This window comes from Polistes fuscatus, unplaced genomic scaffold (assembly GCF_010416935.1).
Source record: "Polistes fuscatus isolate 324 unplaced genomic scaffold, CU_Pfus_HIC Scaffold10, whole genome shotgun sequence".
NCBI lineage: Eukaryota > Metazoa > Arthropoda > Insecta > Hymenoptera > Vespidae > Polistes > Polistes fuscatus.
Genome location: NW_025112998.1, coordinates 3,852,421 through 3,868,667, shown reverse-complemented (window position 1 = coordinate 3,868,667; position 16,247 = coordinate 3,852,421). Strand labels below are relative to the sequence as shown.

General features: G+C 30.8%; 3 protein-coding genes across 3 annotated transcripts in view; all 3 read right to left on the bottom strand.

Moving 5' to 3' along the window:
* The window catches only part of LOC122526100 (E3 ubiquitin-protein ligase MYLIP), a 152,637-nt gene extending 142,436 nt beyond the window's left edge, over positions 1-10,201 (bottom strand). The window contains exon 1 of the mRNA XM_043649269.1: positions 9,368-10,201. Within this exon, the coding sequence (XP_043505204.1) occupies positions 9,368-9,454 (87 nt within the window). The 5' untranslated portion in view covers positions 9,455-10,201. The remainder of the gene's footprint in view (positions 1-9,367) is intronic.
* Positions 10,202-10,694: 493 nt separating this feature from the next.
* LOC122526098 (V-type proton ATPase subunit G) lies at positions 10,695-12,563 on the bottom strand. The gene is made up of 4 exons (XM_043649268.1): positions 12,392-12,563; positions 11,750-11,850; positions 11,534-11,632; positions 10,695-11,458 (listed from the first exon to the last, which is right to left on the bottom strand). Exons 1-4 carry the CDS (start codon positions 12,471-12,473, stop codon positions 11,387-11,389), a joined length of 354 nt encoding a protein of 117 aa, XP_043505203.1. The 5' UTR covers positions 12,474-12,563; the 3' UTR covers positions 10,695-11,386.
* Positions 12,564-12,873: 310 nt separating this feature from the next.
* Positions 12,874-14,859, bottom strand: LOC122525943 (protein LTV1 homolog). Its single transcript, XM_043648985.1, has 7 exons — positions 14,812-14,859; positions 14,166-14,712; positions 13,865-14,079; positions 13,658-13,786; positions 13,403-13,588; positions 13,064-13,315; positions 12,874-12,990 (listed from the first exon to the last, which is right to left on the bottom strand). The coding sequence occupies exons 1-7, from the start codon at positions 14,812-14,814 to the stop codon at positions 12,874-12,876; spliced, it is 1,449 nt and encodes a 482-aa protein (XP_043504920.1). The 5' UTR covers positions 14,815-14,859.
* Between the last annotated feature and the right edge of the window lie 1,388 nt (positions 14,860-16,247).

Below are 16,247 nucleotides of genomic sequence, written 5' to 3'. Positions count from 1 at the left end.
CATGTTTAAAAAAAAAGAAGAAAAAAAAGAAAACAAAAAAATAGAAAGCAGGATCGAGAGAGTTATTTGAAACCACGTTACCTAATTACGTACGCTGAGAAACATGCGACAAGGAGTAAAAGAAAAATCGTCACTGGAAGTTACTAGAAACTTGCCTAGGACGTTGGCACAAAGTTCTTAATTAATCCTATTAATTAGATACACTGTAATGCCGGTGCATGCTGTACATGACATGACGGAAAAAGGATGAAAAAGGGCAAAAAAATAGACGGAAGGAAAAGAAAAGGATAGGGAAGGAAAGGGGAGGGAAGGGAAGAAAATAATAAAAAGTATCTAGTATAGGCACGTTCATATATTCGTTTGCCATGTCGTTCGTCGATAAAAACTTTTCTATATACGTAAGTATTCGTGTATGTATATATGCGTTCGTGCACGCGTGCATACAACGCGTATATGTGTGTAACGTATTTTGCTGCAGTTTGCAGATTGGCGGTGTGCGACGACGAACCGCGATATTAAATGCGGTTGTTCCGTTCCGTATGAATACGGAAATCGAACCAATTCGTCCTCATGTTTCGATAATAATTGACAGTACGAAATAGATTGAAAGTAAATGCGCAATGGGATAACGTAAATGCTGCATATTATAATTCATATTATTATATTCCAATTTTGACTCTCTCAACTTGATTAGAGTATCTAAATATAAACGTAAAGTGTTAATTATTCGAAGAGATCATTTTTTAAATGCATCCCAATGAATCCTTTTTTTGATATTTTGCATCGTTCCCCGAATTCTCGGATAATTTTGAACAAAATGATACCTTCTGTATTAGCTATTATCTATCTAGATTATTAAAAATGAAAAATAAAGAAAAAAAAAAGAAAAGAAGTGATAATATCCACTGGTAATCCGTCGTCCATCGATCGTAATCAATAAAAAATTCATCTGACGAATGAGAAAAATGGGATTAATTAATAAAACGTAAAATGCATCAATTTTTCCAGAGAGCTCAGCAATCATCCTGTACTCGTTCATCGACATTTTTCTAATAAAATTAATAAAACTTTATCGCACTTTAGCAAATCCAACGAGATTAAAATATTTTTTCTCATATTTCTCTATATCTCTTTATTATATATTCATAATATCAGTAAAATCAAATATTACATTCGAAAGAATTGTGTACGTGTTAAAAATGAAACGTGTTGTCGAAGTAATGAGAGCAAATCGTTGCTTGAAAAAATAAAAAATTTGTAAAAGGAGATGGTGGGGGGGGAGAAAGGGATAGAAAAGAAAACGAAACATCGCGTGTACATTTTCTTTTCCTACGGAAATGAGAAAAGTGAGAAAGGAAAGAGCAAATGGAAAGAGAATAAAAGTGAGTGACAAAATGAGAAGGAATGAACAAAAAAGAAGAAAGAAAGAGTAAAAAAGGAAAAAGAGAAAGAGAGAGAGAGAGAGATGGAGAGAAAATTTACCAACGAAAGGATTTCCCTTAGGAACGCAATTAAGTGTTGTAATGAGATTCCCAGGACGGTGAATCGGCGTCTTTTCGATATAGGTACGTTCGTAGACTCATGTGAAATTCGAAAACGATCTAAGTTAAATGAACATTCTTCCTTATGTCTCTAAACTCACTCACTCTCTCTTCTACCATTTCTTTTTCACTTTAGATATCTCGAAAAGAAAGAGCAGAGATAAGATCGAATGTTCTTCCTACGCCTAATTAAATTTTCGTCCCAAATTACGGCAGATTTTATACGCATATGTACATACATATATACGATAAATAATAAAATATAAATGAAAAAAGAATGTACACTAAAAATTGTACGTGTTGATATAACTGTAAATAACAGGAGAAATACCTGTTGTTGTTTTTCTTTTCACGTCTAACAATTTTTACGATTATTTAAATGTTTCTTAATATCAAAAAATCAGTTTAATATTCATTAAAGTAAGAATAATAGATAATACATTTGTTTAAAAAATGACGTATCTATTAATATACTTCGAATATTAAACAATTACGATCAGATATTTTATTAGATGAAAAATTTCAACTCAAGATCATCGATTGCCACGTACGTTAAAAAAGAAATGTATGTTAGCTTAAAAAATCTTAAATATCATTAGAGTCTGTAAAAGTATTAAAAATATCTTAAATAATTATTAATTAATCGATAAAATATGTATATTCTAGTATAAAAGTACGGAATACAAGTACTACGTACCGTCCTCTTCGAAATCCACTGTTAGACTGACACGTTGCCCTCTTCGAAAGTACTTTTATTGATTTTTGTTTATATGACCTTCCGAATAAGAAAACACCATTTATTACGAATATTATTTACGTTATACGTACGTAACCGTCGGTAATTCGTATAAACGGCAATGAATGAAAAAAAACTTTCACAGAGGACAATAAGCGAGTATTACGAGGAATTTTGAAGAAGACGGTACGTCGAACAGATATACTCGGTGGTTTTAGATTACAATATACATTTCCTTCGATTAATTAACAATCATTTGAGGTATATCGAATACTCTCGAAGTATGTCACATCATCACTTATCCTTCCATAAACAAACGCATCTGACAATAATTATCGATCGACGTGTATCATAATATTTATACATACAGATACATACACATACACACTAACACTAAAACAGTTAAACTATCGATCGATTATAAGTTCTATCTCACTCACTCATTCTCCCTCTCTCTCCTTCTCTCTCTTTTATCATATTGTTTCATAAAATTAGATCGTTACCTTTGCTTAAGAAGTTTCACTCTCAAAAATAAATTAAATAATATAAAATATATATATATATATGTTATATAATATAACTCTAACACTAATAAGAAATTATATCGTTTAAGAGGTAGCAGATATTATATACGTGTATGTGGTAAATATTAAAGTTTATTAGACATCGTAAAAAATATGAGAAGAATCATGGAAAATGGTTAAAAAACATTAGTTATATAAAGAGAGAGAGAGAGAGAGAGAGAGAGAGACAAATAAAAGTGCAAGTTGAAAGGCTGTTCTTGTTTTACTTGCACGTCGCCCCGATTAAATTTCGAAGTAATTAAATTATGTATAAGAAGGTAACGGCCCGTATAATGCCAGTGAGACTTTCCGGGTCTTCCTCGAGTTTCAATTATATTCTTACGGAAGTCTCTAGCATTCCTCGGAAAGCTTCACCCCCTTCGTGCGAGCAGTTACAAGAGCTTTCCTCTCTCTTTCTCTTTCTCTTTCTCTTTCATCCTCTCTTTCTCTGTCTCTCTTTTTCCCTTTTACTTTTCTTTCCTTCTTTCCTTCTTTCTTTCTTTCTCTTTTTTTTTTGTTCCCTTTATTCTTCTTCCTTCCTCTCGCTAAATACAATTACGAATTTTAATCCTCGGAGAAAGTAAAGATCAACTTGTTTACCTGGTTTGTTAAGAACATTTAATATACCGCTATTAATTAAGTTTTAATCCGATGGTTTAAACTTTTATATTGAAAGATAAATTTTGTTCGTTGAAAAAGAAAAAAAAGAAAATAAATAAAAACAAAAAATTCGCGGAGTCTTATGTATTAGTTGTACGAAATGATCAAAAGAAACGACAAAGAATCCAATGAAAATACGAATATCGAAAGGAGGAAACATCAAATTTCATGTACCAATTCTCCGATATAACTTTTTACTTGAAGTAGAAAAATGCACTGTAACTTTATACTTTTCTCACAATTTTGTTTGGTCGAAATCAAGCCACGAACGTTTGAATTAAAATACGAAGAACTTCGTTAAATTTGATATCTCGCTTGGTAAAAATGTTTCGATTGGTTCTTTATGTAAACATATATTTATACAAACAAATATATAAATATGTAATAACATCTGCATACACTTGTTTAATTTTTTATAACGTCATGTAACTTACATTTAAAAATGACACGTTTAAACGTCTACGTTTTGTTAATCTTTTTCTTTTTATTAATTTTCTCATCGCGTAACTATTACAATTAAACTTATATACCAGAAATTAATGTTTCTAATGTAGCATAATTTTACTAGACGTTAAAAGACAATTAAATTATAAAGAGTTAAACACCTATTAACGTATTTTGAAATTAATCGATAACGAAGGATGAGATGGAAAATTTTCTGACATTTTTGCTGGCTCACCTTAAGTTAAAATAGTTTGAACAAGGTCAAAGTATTTAGTATATAGATTTTTTGGTGTAAAAATTCTTCGATACTATGTAGCACGAAAACGATCACACATTTTAGCAGAGTGCCTCTGGCAAGAGTTTCGCGTAAACTTTATCGTACAAACGACTATTCGGATTCGTTCCAACGTAAATTCGAAGAGGACTTTGGTCCCGAACCACGTGAAACTGACGTAAACTGTCCGATCAGTCAAAAACAGAGAAAATAAACCGAGCAAGTAGATTCCTTCGTTCAACTGAGATTAAACGACCGTCTCCTTTATATACCTAGTTTATTTCTCCTTATATTTCACAAACTAAATTATTAAAAACTTTCAATCGATTGGAATCAATGCGTTTTAATTACAACCAAAAAGTATAAACACATTTTAATGAACAATTGTATTGAACATATTCTTTATAGCAATTAAAAGTTACGCGATGTTTACGAGCGTTGATTAAAAAACAAACAAAAATTAAACACGATTATCTAAAACGAAAAGCATATGTAAAATGTATCGACGCTGTGATATTTTTAAATGCTTAATATTATAATGTTGATGTTCTATGCAAACATTTGAATAATTCAAATTATTAGGATATCTGAAACAAAGGTAAGCCAAAATATATTGTAAAATCAAATTGAAAATAAGCCAAAGTTTATTGTAAAATCGAAATGAACTGACAATGAGAGTCATTTGTTTGTTTACACAAAATAATCGTATTTCGATTTATGTAATCCTCGACGTAATTTCCCATCGATAAAATCAATGTTTTAATGAGAAAGAGAGAACGAATAAAATTATATATTTAAGATAAATTTTTTGCAAAGGAAAACAAAAAAGGTACAAACGTCGATAGAATTTTGTGCACCTGTTGGTAATATAACATATATTTGAAATCTATTTAAAGATACTCGTGAGTTTTTTATCACGCGACCGAGCGATGTTTAGGAATTGACAAAAATTCAATTTTTAGACGCCGAAGAATTAGATCACGTTATTTACCTCTTCGAGATTTAATTCGCGATAGAGTCATCGAATGTATTCGAATCGATACTCGACTAAAATAAAATCATTCTTCTTTTCCTTCTTCGCGAAACGACCGCGATCATATCGTACGTGGAAAACGTTCCACCCACTCTACCCTTGCACTTACTTTTTATCTCTTTTTCACTTTCTTATTTTCTCTCCTTCTTACTAACGTAACTGAGCATCAGACCGAAGCATGATATCTGTAAACGCAAATTAGATCTAGAAAACGACTGCTTCGCGTTGATCGCATTGGTCTCGGAGCACAAAGGCAAGGCAAATTGAATTCCGAGATTGAATTCCGACCAATTTCGACCTAATTTTCGCGACACCCTGTCGTGGCCAAGCTTGACGAGAATTTCAGACGAGAGGGATAAAGAGATAAAGAGAGAGAAGGGGTGGGGAGGGGAGGGGGAAGGGTTAGGGGAACTTGCAAAACTATCCGCACATCGCTTGAAATTATTCTACGATCGTAACTCGCCTTTGTACGTGAAGGAAGATACAACGTGTCAGAAAATGATTAAAATGATCTGCGAAAGGAAAGTTTGTTTCCTTTTTTTTTTTTTTATTTTTTATTTCTACGATATAACTAATATAGCAGGAAAAATTTTCCTAATCAAAAAAAAAAAAAAAGGAAAAGAAAATTAATCAACAATTTAACTCGGATAAAATAGAATGAAAAAGTAATCGCACATTTCGCGTTATCTACCGTTAAAAGAAATGAATTGATCAAATCGGCAATAAAGATAACTTTACTTTCCTTTCACTCGGACGTTCCAAGTTTCTTCGTGAAATAAAGAACGATCGTGATTATGATTGGCCGATAAAATAATGCCGAATATCGCTATTATATCAAAGAAGTTCGTGCCACATTCAACGTTGGCTCGAACAACGTATCTACCCTTTTTCATGGTTACGGCCTCCAGTATACATCAAGCAAACGCACGCGAGCGTATCTGGAATCGTTAGATTATCCTTTTCCTCGCAAATAAATCGCGTGCGCGTCTAAGTAGATAACTCTGATTATAACTACCATCAATTCAAGAAACTGAATTACCTCGTGAATGTAAAAAAATGATCTACGAATATAAAGGAAAAATATATGATAATGATGTTAATGATGATAATAAAGAACAAAATTCAAAGTTGAAACGTTTCCTCAATATATTTTTTCGAAATTTTATAAGTACTACTCTATAAACGAAATTATATATTGTTATTTATTATATTATATTGTTAATATAATTTTCATAGAGAAAAAGTTGGCGTAAAAATTTGCTGCCTAATTATTTGAAATGTAGCATTCGTAGACTATAAAAATGATTAAAGATCATTATATATAATAAATATAAATGTCTATTAACTATATCGAACTTTCTATCTAATGTAAATATCACTCATCTATATTTAAAAACTACAATAAAGTTTTTAAAACGATGAACAAATGTTCCGTACGATTGTAACCAATCGCAGCACATTTTGAATATTTTAACATAAGACTCGTTGATCGTATTAAAGAAATAACGATAATAAACGATAAAATTTTCTAATTAAAGCGAAAAATTGACGTCGTAAATATTTACAACAAAACATATTGTTCCCTTCGCGCTCATTAATAATTAATAAGCTCGATAAACATTATAAATGTGTACCATAGAGTCATCTTCCATTAATCATCGTTCGCAAACGAAAATATCACGATAAAAAATAATCTCTGATAATAACCACGAAGGTATAAGGATACGGCTCGGAATTACGGGGGAAGAAATAAGAAAAAAAAAACAAGAGTAAAAAGAAAAAAGTTAATTTCGCATCAGTTATCTCCGTAAAATAGAAAACTTTATCGCGTTGTAAATCGAAATACATCGATTTATGAATAAAATCGAGATCATATAGAGACATTTTTGTTCGATATTAAAAAAAAAAAAGAAGAAAAAAGAAAAAAATTTCGGTCACACCGGTGGCGATTACGAGTGAGTTTGCGATCGGGAACGTACAGGTGTTCTATATTTTCATGAAGCTAATCCCTTCCGACAAATTGGATAGTTCCGGAGACACCGTTAAATCATCGAAATCGAATCACGCGCGAAATTATTTTCGACGATTTCGATTCGAGTCGTGATAGAGAAAAAAAAACTTATACGAATCTGGTAGACACGTATCTTCCTCTCTGTGATTTGTGCACGAAAATAATCTCTTAAACGATATTATTTAAATGTTCGATAATAAAAATACGATTAATTTAACGTACCGTTGATGAAAAATTTCAAGAAAATTCATTGAATCAATTTCAAGAGGAAGAGAAGGAGTAACCAAAGCGTCAGTCTAAATAAAATGCTTTCATTCTCTTACGAAATAAATGTTATTTCACCTAAAAATTGTTCTTTTGAAATAGAGAAATAGATTAGAAACCGTTAAAAGCTAAATCACGTACAATTCACATTTTCCAATTACGTACGTGTACGCGAGTAAGTAGTTTGGACCACGCTTCCGTGAAGTCCCTTTTTCGATACTACGATCCTCAAGATATCGACACGAGCTGCTCGTACTTCAACCCTTCCGTTTGACCCATTTTGATATCGTAAAAATCTACGTTAGAATGATCGAAAGAAGAAAGGTGGGGAAGCCTCCATTTGAACATTTTCTTTCTACGATACAACGCGTTTGTAGACACGAAGAAGAGGAGCAGGAGGAGGAGGAGGAGGAGGATGAAGAAGAATAGAATAGAATAGAATAGAATAGAATAGAATAGTAGAGAGACTAACAATGAGAAAGATTGCGCAAGACGAAATTGACGCTACTCGCTCGTTCTAATTTTAAAGATCGGCTACATGCACTCCGGTAATTTTACCAACTCGAACCAACCGCGAATATATTTATTACTCTTTCTCTACACCTGTCGATCGTTATTTAAATGAATATATTAACAATACACCATAATAATTAACGTTACCGTTGATAACTGTTCAATTCAATATTATATATCGATCCTCGTACTTTTTTTCGTTTTATAAATATTTTATATCGTAAGTTTAAAAGTAAAATATTAATAATTCCAGGATGTATAATATATAGAAAGATCTCTAGTTTATATGTACAAGGTTCAATTTCGTATCAATTTACTATACAAACGAATGCTTTCGGGACATCTGTTGCGCACGTGAGTTAGAACGTAAAACCATAAGGCAGCTTTCACATCAGTATAACGCTCACAAAGTTTTCAGTTTCAATTAGTTTTACAATTAGTTACTTTAAGGTATTCTCACAACGTTTATTAACAATCGATAATGTTGTTTTATTTTAAATATTACGTCGATAATCTTTCGTCGTAATTTATCGTCTTATAAATAATATATTTAAACATCTAATATATCTGTATATATATATAAATATTATATTATATTATATTATTTATATTATATAAATTATATTATTTGTGTAAATTATATTAAATATAATATTATATAACAGATATATATTACAGATATTATATGTCCGTAAATTTTATTATAATTAAATATCTAATAACTCATAATATTCTAATATCTATATTTTGTCTAATATTGATCTATGTGATGCGAATAACAAAATAAGCCTTATCGATTTAATGAAGCGAGTCAAGGTTAGAAAATAATTACATCGATGGAACTACGATGAAAACTATATTCTGTTCGATTTACTAATGTAAAACAACGTGGTAAGACTCGAATAATAGAATAATGATTTTTTCAAATTTATCACGTAAAAAAGATATAACGTAGGAAGATAAAAAGATATCGATGATTACTAAAGAACAAAGGTGCAGATTATCTCTTTGAATTTTCCCTGGCTTCTTTTCTTCTCGAATAATGTTTCTCGATTTAAATTTAAAAAACAAAGACGCGATACACGACGAAAGCTTCCTATTCGCCAATTCAAATGCAACAATTCAACGGACCAATCACGAATGCGCATCAGGAGAATCAGTAAACGGCGCGTTTTTCGACAACTTCGCGATGTGTTTTCGCAGATTAAAAAAATTGATATTAAAATTACATAATAAATCATACAAAAGACAGGAACAAAAAGAAAGTTGAAAAGAAAAGTAAAGTAAGGTGAAAAATGAAAAAAAAGATAAGGATATAAATGACTCACCTTTTCGAGACATTCCTGTCCGATGGCTTTAGGGTCGACCTGAACCTCGAGGATGACGGAATTAGCCTGGCTCACGAGGCACCACATATTTCTTCTTCTCTTGCCACCCAGATAGCTTCTACTTCGTAGAGGAGACAGAGAACAGGTCTTTCGTTACGAATCCCGTGACACTAGTGTATAGAGAAAGGAAAAAAAGAAGGATAGGATACATAAAGGATTAAAGGAAAAAATAAACAACACTCGATGTAAGATGCCCTTGACAGAGAACAGTCGTAGGGAGCGTCTTATGATGATGACAAATAAACAGTAGAGCTCTTCTCCCTCGGCGTGTTCTCGTTCTCAATCCGAAGACGTTGTTGATTGTAATAAGACGGTGTCGCGTCCGTTGTCATAACCAGAGATTTTTTTTAAAATGCTCCTACCCGCACATCTGTCACCGCGTATGCGCACGCGACGACAACCTTCTCGTAGGTCGGCAACGTGCTCACATTTCCACCAAACGAAAGCGTCTCGTCGTCTTCCATTTCTCGGCGCGGAATGACAGACTGAGCCTCCGTTATACTTGCCGTGGATTAGTTCGCAAAATCGAATCACCTTCCGGCGAGTATCGAGTGGCGCTACTTGCACCCTAGATGCACTTACGTATCTACAACGCGTCGGCCGCCGAAGGACTGCCGCGCGGTGGAGCGGGGTTACTCTCGCGTACCTGCACAGCTGATTCCCCCACCACCACACCAGTCACTTTATGCGCACCAACGAAACGAGATGCGTGCGCTGACCAATCACATGCATCTACCAAGCTGACATCTTCTGGCTTACCTCCAATTTCATAAATTTACTGTTTTTAATCACGCTTTACAAATTTTAAACTTGATGGAAGAAAATTCGAATTTACAATATTTATTCAATGAATATCTTATATTAATTTATTTTAAATAAATCTATTTTTCTTACGAATTAAAAAAATACGACATAATCAAAATTTCGACACTTTTTCTTTCATGTGCATGATTTATATCACGCATGCTCCGAATGCAGCGGGTATATCAAAATGTTACAGAGCATGTATTTACATTTTTCAGGGTCACGCGTTTCTTAATTATGCAACCACAAAAATGAAGAATAATCTGTATAAACTAACCTAAAATAGAATGAAAGTAAATGCTGAATAATATTTCCACATATAATGTAGATATTATAGTAACATATTAAACGTACAATTACTATCTTCTTCTTCTTCTTCTTATTATTATTAGGACTTCGTCCTGTTATAGACAATTACTATGATATAAAATATAATCAATTGAAAATTATGGTGTTACCGTTCTTATTTTTTGTTTCTTTTTTATTTTGAACATTAATACTGTACAGACAATCAACCAACTTACAGAGACAGGGTATACACACGAGGCAAGCTTACCCCTATAGTTAAACTTAACAAAGCATATAATGTTTAAGAAATATATTATGTTTCTACATGTTCACAAGGTTTACGTAGGATTGGGAGCTTGTCCGTAAACCTGGAGAGTTTGTAGACAACACAAATATATTATGTTTGTCCTCGATGTTACAGATCATGGAATGACATCTATCAATATACATTAACATTATACAATTTGTTACCACCACCTTAAACAGTACTAATAAAACATTCGTGTTCACCACTATCTGTCGTTTCTAGGCCTTGAAACGACAGGTAGAGGATGTTTCTTTACCTAAACTTATACCATTCTCGTTACTGTGCTATTTCTGTGATTGTATATATATATATTGGTGGTTGAAGCTTCAATAATAATATAGTTACAGTTACATTTATTGTCGTGTAACAATTGCGGAAAAGACTCTAAGAATTTAAATACCACCGTCTATGACTAAACAGTATATAGATATTTCCTGATCAACGTATAACATAACGGTGATAAATATATTTTAAGATATGATATAGCAAAGAATATTTAATGTACACGTATAGCATAAAATGTAATATTTATAATTGTTGAATATATTCCTTAAAGTTTATTATTCTAGGATAAAATTCTTGTGCAATTGTGGTTTAATGTCATACACCAACTCCAAGATTTTATACATTACCTAATTAAATACAATAAATATATTGTTTTTAAAAAGAATATCAGTTAAATTTAATAAATAAAAAGGATTACGTACTTTATCTTTATGCACAGAGACAGCTTTATTCATTTCTTCGATCTTTACTCGAGTATCAGCTTCAATACGTGCAGCTACATCTTCTTTCGAACCCATATGCTATAGAAACATACAGTTATTATCAAGAGCTTTTTTTTGATACACATTTTCAACATGTAATTTAATTTCATTCTAAAATGCAACGATGTAACTTGGAATGCATTTAAAGATATTCACCTTGGCTTCAAATCGACGAAATTGTTTTTCACGTTCCATCCTATATTTTTCAATTTCATCTTGAGCTTCTTCCTTGGCTTTCTTTAACCTACTAGCTTTACCTGTAATATATAAATACAAATTCTATAAGTATATTTCGTTTCCATTGATATTTAAAATCATATTTCTTTAAAACATACATATATATGTTAATAATTAAGCGATAAAATAAATCTTGATAAAATTGAAACATCATCATAGCAAAGTGACAATAAAATGTCATCTCAAAATTATATCGACCAAAAATTCAGCAAAAAGTCATTAAAGACTTAGATCTTTAAATACAATTAAAACATAATTAAGGATACCTTATCAAGAAATATAATTTCATTGATTTTTATTAGATCTTAATCGATCTTCAACCTGTACCAACATGATATTGTACATCAGAGCGTCTCAAAACGTTGAGTGGCAAATCTGTATCACACATTTATAAAGATATATATTTATATTGTTATTTATATAAATACAATATCAATATCATTTTTAACTATAAAGGGTGTTACACCCAATGACAAAATGATTAATGAGAGTTTGACGTTAATCTGTTTAGGACAATCCTTGCCATAGATAATGTGTCAAAATTATTAAAAATGAACTCACGTTTTCTTGCTTCTGCAACCTTTTCTGCAGCACGTTTTTCGGCTGCTAAAAGTTGTTGAATACCCTGCGTCTGGCTAGCCATCTTTACAACGAATGAAGGGAATAACGATGTGCCACAAGGAATTACAAATCGATCATATGACTTCGGAGCTTCCGTTTTCTGCCCCGCCTTAAACGATGGCGCTCCATCTCGTGCTCTCACGTGGTTATTCTTCCACGCTCTCTTTATGCGATAATTTGAATACACAATGTAGATATTACGTAAAAGATCGATACAATTATGTAGAAATTAATAACAGATTTCAAAGCAAATTAGAACAGGAACTTCATTCATTGCTTTCTTTAAATGTACTATTATTTGCAATACATACAAAAATGTATTATTATTATTATTATATTATTATTATTATTAAATTTTATTTTTTTTATTTTTTTTATAAAATATATATATAACAAATATAATTAATTTTAGGACATTTATTCTATTTATATAATAAACTACACTGAACATTTTGTTTCACATTTAATAATATTTTCTCTTGTCGTTTCTTTTCTTCTTTGAATGCATTTTTGTTGGCTTTGCGTTCTATTCTCCTCTCCTAAAATTTCGAGTATTAGATGAAAAAATATTATGCATTACTATATTTGGAAATGCATGGAAAGATGCCTTACCTTCCTGTAATCTTTTAATGCTTTTTTTCTTTCTTTTCTTTCTTCAGGAGTTTCATCTTTTGGTCTTACACTTAAAATACTTAAAATAGATTTCATTGTATCTGCTTCAGATAGTGGACCTCTCAATTCTGTAGCATTATTTTGCAAATTAAATTGTGCCAATGCTTTTGAAGTTAATTTTTCAGTTGGGCCACCAAGTACATTTTTTGGTATACCAGTTTTAGCATGTACTTTTATTTTATTTGGAATTTCCTATAGATACAAAGATAAAATTTATTAATATTCAAGAACTTATCCAAATTGCATAATCATAGTAGATAATATTTTTTAATGATTTACCTTTCGTTCTACAATAAGTTTAGGATGATTATAAATATTACTATATGTGCTTAGAATACTTTCACAATCCCATTTTTCTGTTTCTCTAGCATCAACAACTAACTTTTCCAAATCATCTTCGTCAGAACTGGAACATTGTTCTATAATTTTCATCCTTTCTCGCATTACTTCAGTTATGTTTTCCGTCTGAAAATGATAATTAATGATGAAATATCTATTAAAATAATTTATGTATCAAAGTTATTTAATATTTACATCTTCTTTTTGTAATTGTTCAAATTCTTTGGCGCATTCTAAAACCATGTTTGAATCAGGTGCCACATGTCCTTCTATTTCATCCCAATCTAAAGCACCAATTTCATTATCATCATATACACTGTACATCTAAGAAAAAAAAGACAAAATTATAATTACTAATATATTATTTTTACAATGTTGATAGTATTTATGAGAGATACACACTTTTTCAAACTTTTCATCCAACAGCGCTAGCTGTTCATTTCTTCTCATTACGCTACTGCTCATAGAATATTCTGTAAATCGTGATTTCGTTTCTTCATCCTTGAAAGTATGTTGAGGACCACTTAAACTGCATACTTCATCTCTTTCTTCATCGGAAAGCCCCATCTGATCATTAGATAAAGCATCCGTATCTTCTTCTTCGCTATATTCATCATCTATAAATTTATGCAATAACACATATAGTATATAAAATACAAGCAACTGTATATGCATCGCATTATAAACTAACTATATTCTTTACCTTCAAAGTCTTCTTCATCGCTATCTCCAGCATTTGCCAATTCTATAAAATTGTCTTCCAATTCATTTTCAGGATCATCAAAATTAAAATCATCATCCAACGCAGCTGCTATATCTGGATCTATCTCTAATCTAAGTCCGGTAACTGGTGCAGCTTTGTTTAACAAACCAACTTTTTCTTCGACATTTGAAGCAAATACAGATGACGGTAAATTGAGTTTATGATCTTCGTTCTTTTTATTTTCTTTAACATTTACAGGCTCAACGTGTACCCAGTCAACGTCCAAAGTATTAACATTTTTTAAATGTTGTAAATAATCATAATCATCATCAAAATATATTCCATATTTCTGCTGCTCTTCAATGCGTTTTTTCTTTTCCAATGGTAGTTTTTTTTCTAATTTAGTAGCTTGTGTTTCACCAGCTGGCACAAGTACTCTTTGTGGTGCTGTTTCATCAGCTATCAGTGGATCTTTTTGTGAACGATGTACCAAGTGAAATGTGACCGAATTATTCTTGTCAATGAACTTCTTTGATTTTCCTTTCGGCTAATTTTATAATCAAAGTAAAAGATAGAAATTTATTTATACTTAACCTATATTCAGAACTTGATACTTTTTAAAATTAATAAAATCACTCGTACTTACCATTTTTTAAAAATTTTATAATAAACTCGATAAAAACTAATAACGTATTTTATGAAAATACGATAAAAAATTAATTTCACTTTTTATTTGTTTAGATACTTAATGTTTTTTCGCCGCATTCAAGCAAATGGAATCCACATAAAGCACGTGTATACATGTATATACACCAGTAGTTCCTTTGAAAATGCTACATAAAATATGCAATGAATTTATCCCTAGATTTGTCGATTAAGTAAAATGATTGATTTATCTATTTCTATATAAATATTTTTCACATTTCATTATACACTTTCTCAAAAATTGTAAGGATCAATTTTAGAAATTTTTTAGCTTTACAAGCACACACCAAGTATTTTCCTTACGTGTTTCTAGTACTTTTGTTTTTCCACTAGTTAAGTCAAAACGTGAATACTATTGGTTGATTGTGTGGTACACGTTCATAAAAATTTAAAAAACAGCGTTTATACTATTAGCGATTCTTGATATAATTTTTAATTTATTTCGGTAAGTAATATCTTCTTTTAAACATTAGAATTCCTAAAAAGAGATCCATTTTTCAAAATTCTTAAAGATAGTTATTTCCTGTAAAAAGATTACATCTAATACTGCGAGAAAATTTTAAGCGTAAAAGAAAACTGAATCATAAAAATCACCATGTTCTCATCGTTTTTGAAATAATAATATTTTAACAATAATACATACCGAAATTTTCTGAAATAATTAATAATTTTGATTAGTAAATATTTATTTAAAAGAAATCTCATATCTATCAATTTAAAAATTATATTATTTAAATAGTAGCACATTCGTATAGACTCTTCTATCGATTAATTAACAATTATTTTAATGAACTAATGCACTTTACTTATATTACAGGAAAATTTTATCCTCGAAGTCATCACTGCGCAGGAGCGGTTAAATAATTACATAAAAATGATAAAATTGCAAAAATCAGAGTGTTGTAATCTTAAATTTTATTGATTAGATGAATTATTTCCTTTATACACGCGCGCAACGTTTGAAAGGGCACATAAACAAAATTTAATAAAACAAATTTTATAAAGGACAATGACTCAGTCCAACGGCGAATTTCGAAGAGGACAGTACATAGATCGTCTACTCTGAGCTTTTAAGCAACAATAGACACTTTTATTGATTAATTAACAATTATCTTAATAATTTCATACACTCTTTTTATATTTTTTATTGTTTTAACACATATTTACTGGTTTAAGCATTAAATACTTATTAACATATTTTGAATATTAAATAATTTCGATCTGATATTTTATTAGATGAAAATTTCCCCCTCCGAAGTTACCACTGCACAAGAACGTTACAATAAAGTACATTAGTTTAAACAATTACATAAAAATGAAAAAATGCTAAAATCAGAGCGTTTTAATCTTAATTTCTCTTTATTACAAATAAAATTC

Coding starts and splice junctions, on each gene's coding strand:
- LOC122526098 (XM_043649268.1), bottom strand. CDS start 12,473: ATGGCTAGCCAGACGCAGGGTATTCAACAACTTTTAGCAGCCGAAAAA. Junction 11,851..12,391: donor GGTTGCAGAAGCAAGAAAAC/GTGAGTTCATTT, acceptor TATATATTACAG/GTAAAGCTAGTAGGTTAAAG. Junction 11,633..11,749: donor TTCGTCGATTTGAAGCCAAG/GTGAATATCTTT, acceptor ATGTTTCTATAG/CATATGGGTTCGAAAGAAGA.
- LOC122525943 (XM_043648985.1), bottom strand. Junction 13,316..13,402: donor AACTTATTGTAGAACGAAAG/GTAAATCATTAA, acceptor TTGTATCTATAG/GAAATTCCAAATAAAATAAA. Junction 12,991..13,063: donor CATTAAAAGATTACAGGAAG/GTAAGGCATCTT, acceptor TCGAAATTTTAG/GAGAGGAGAATAGAACGCAA.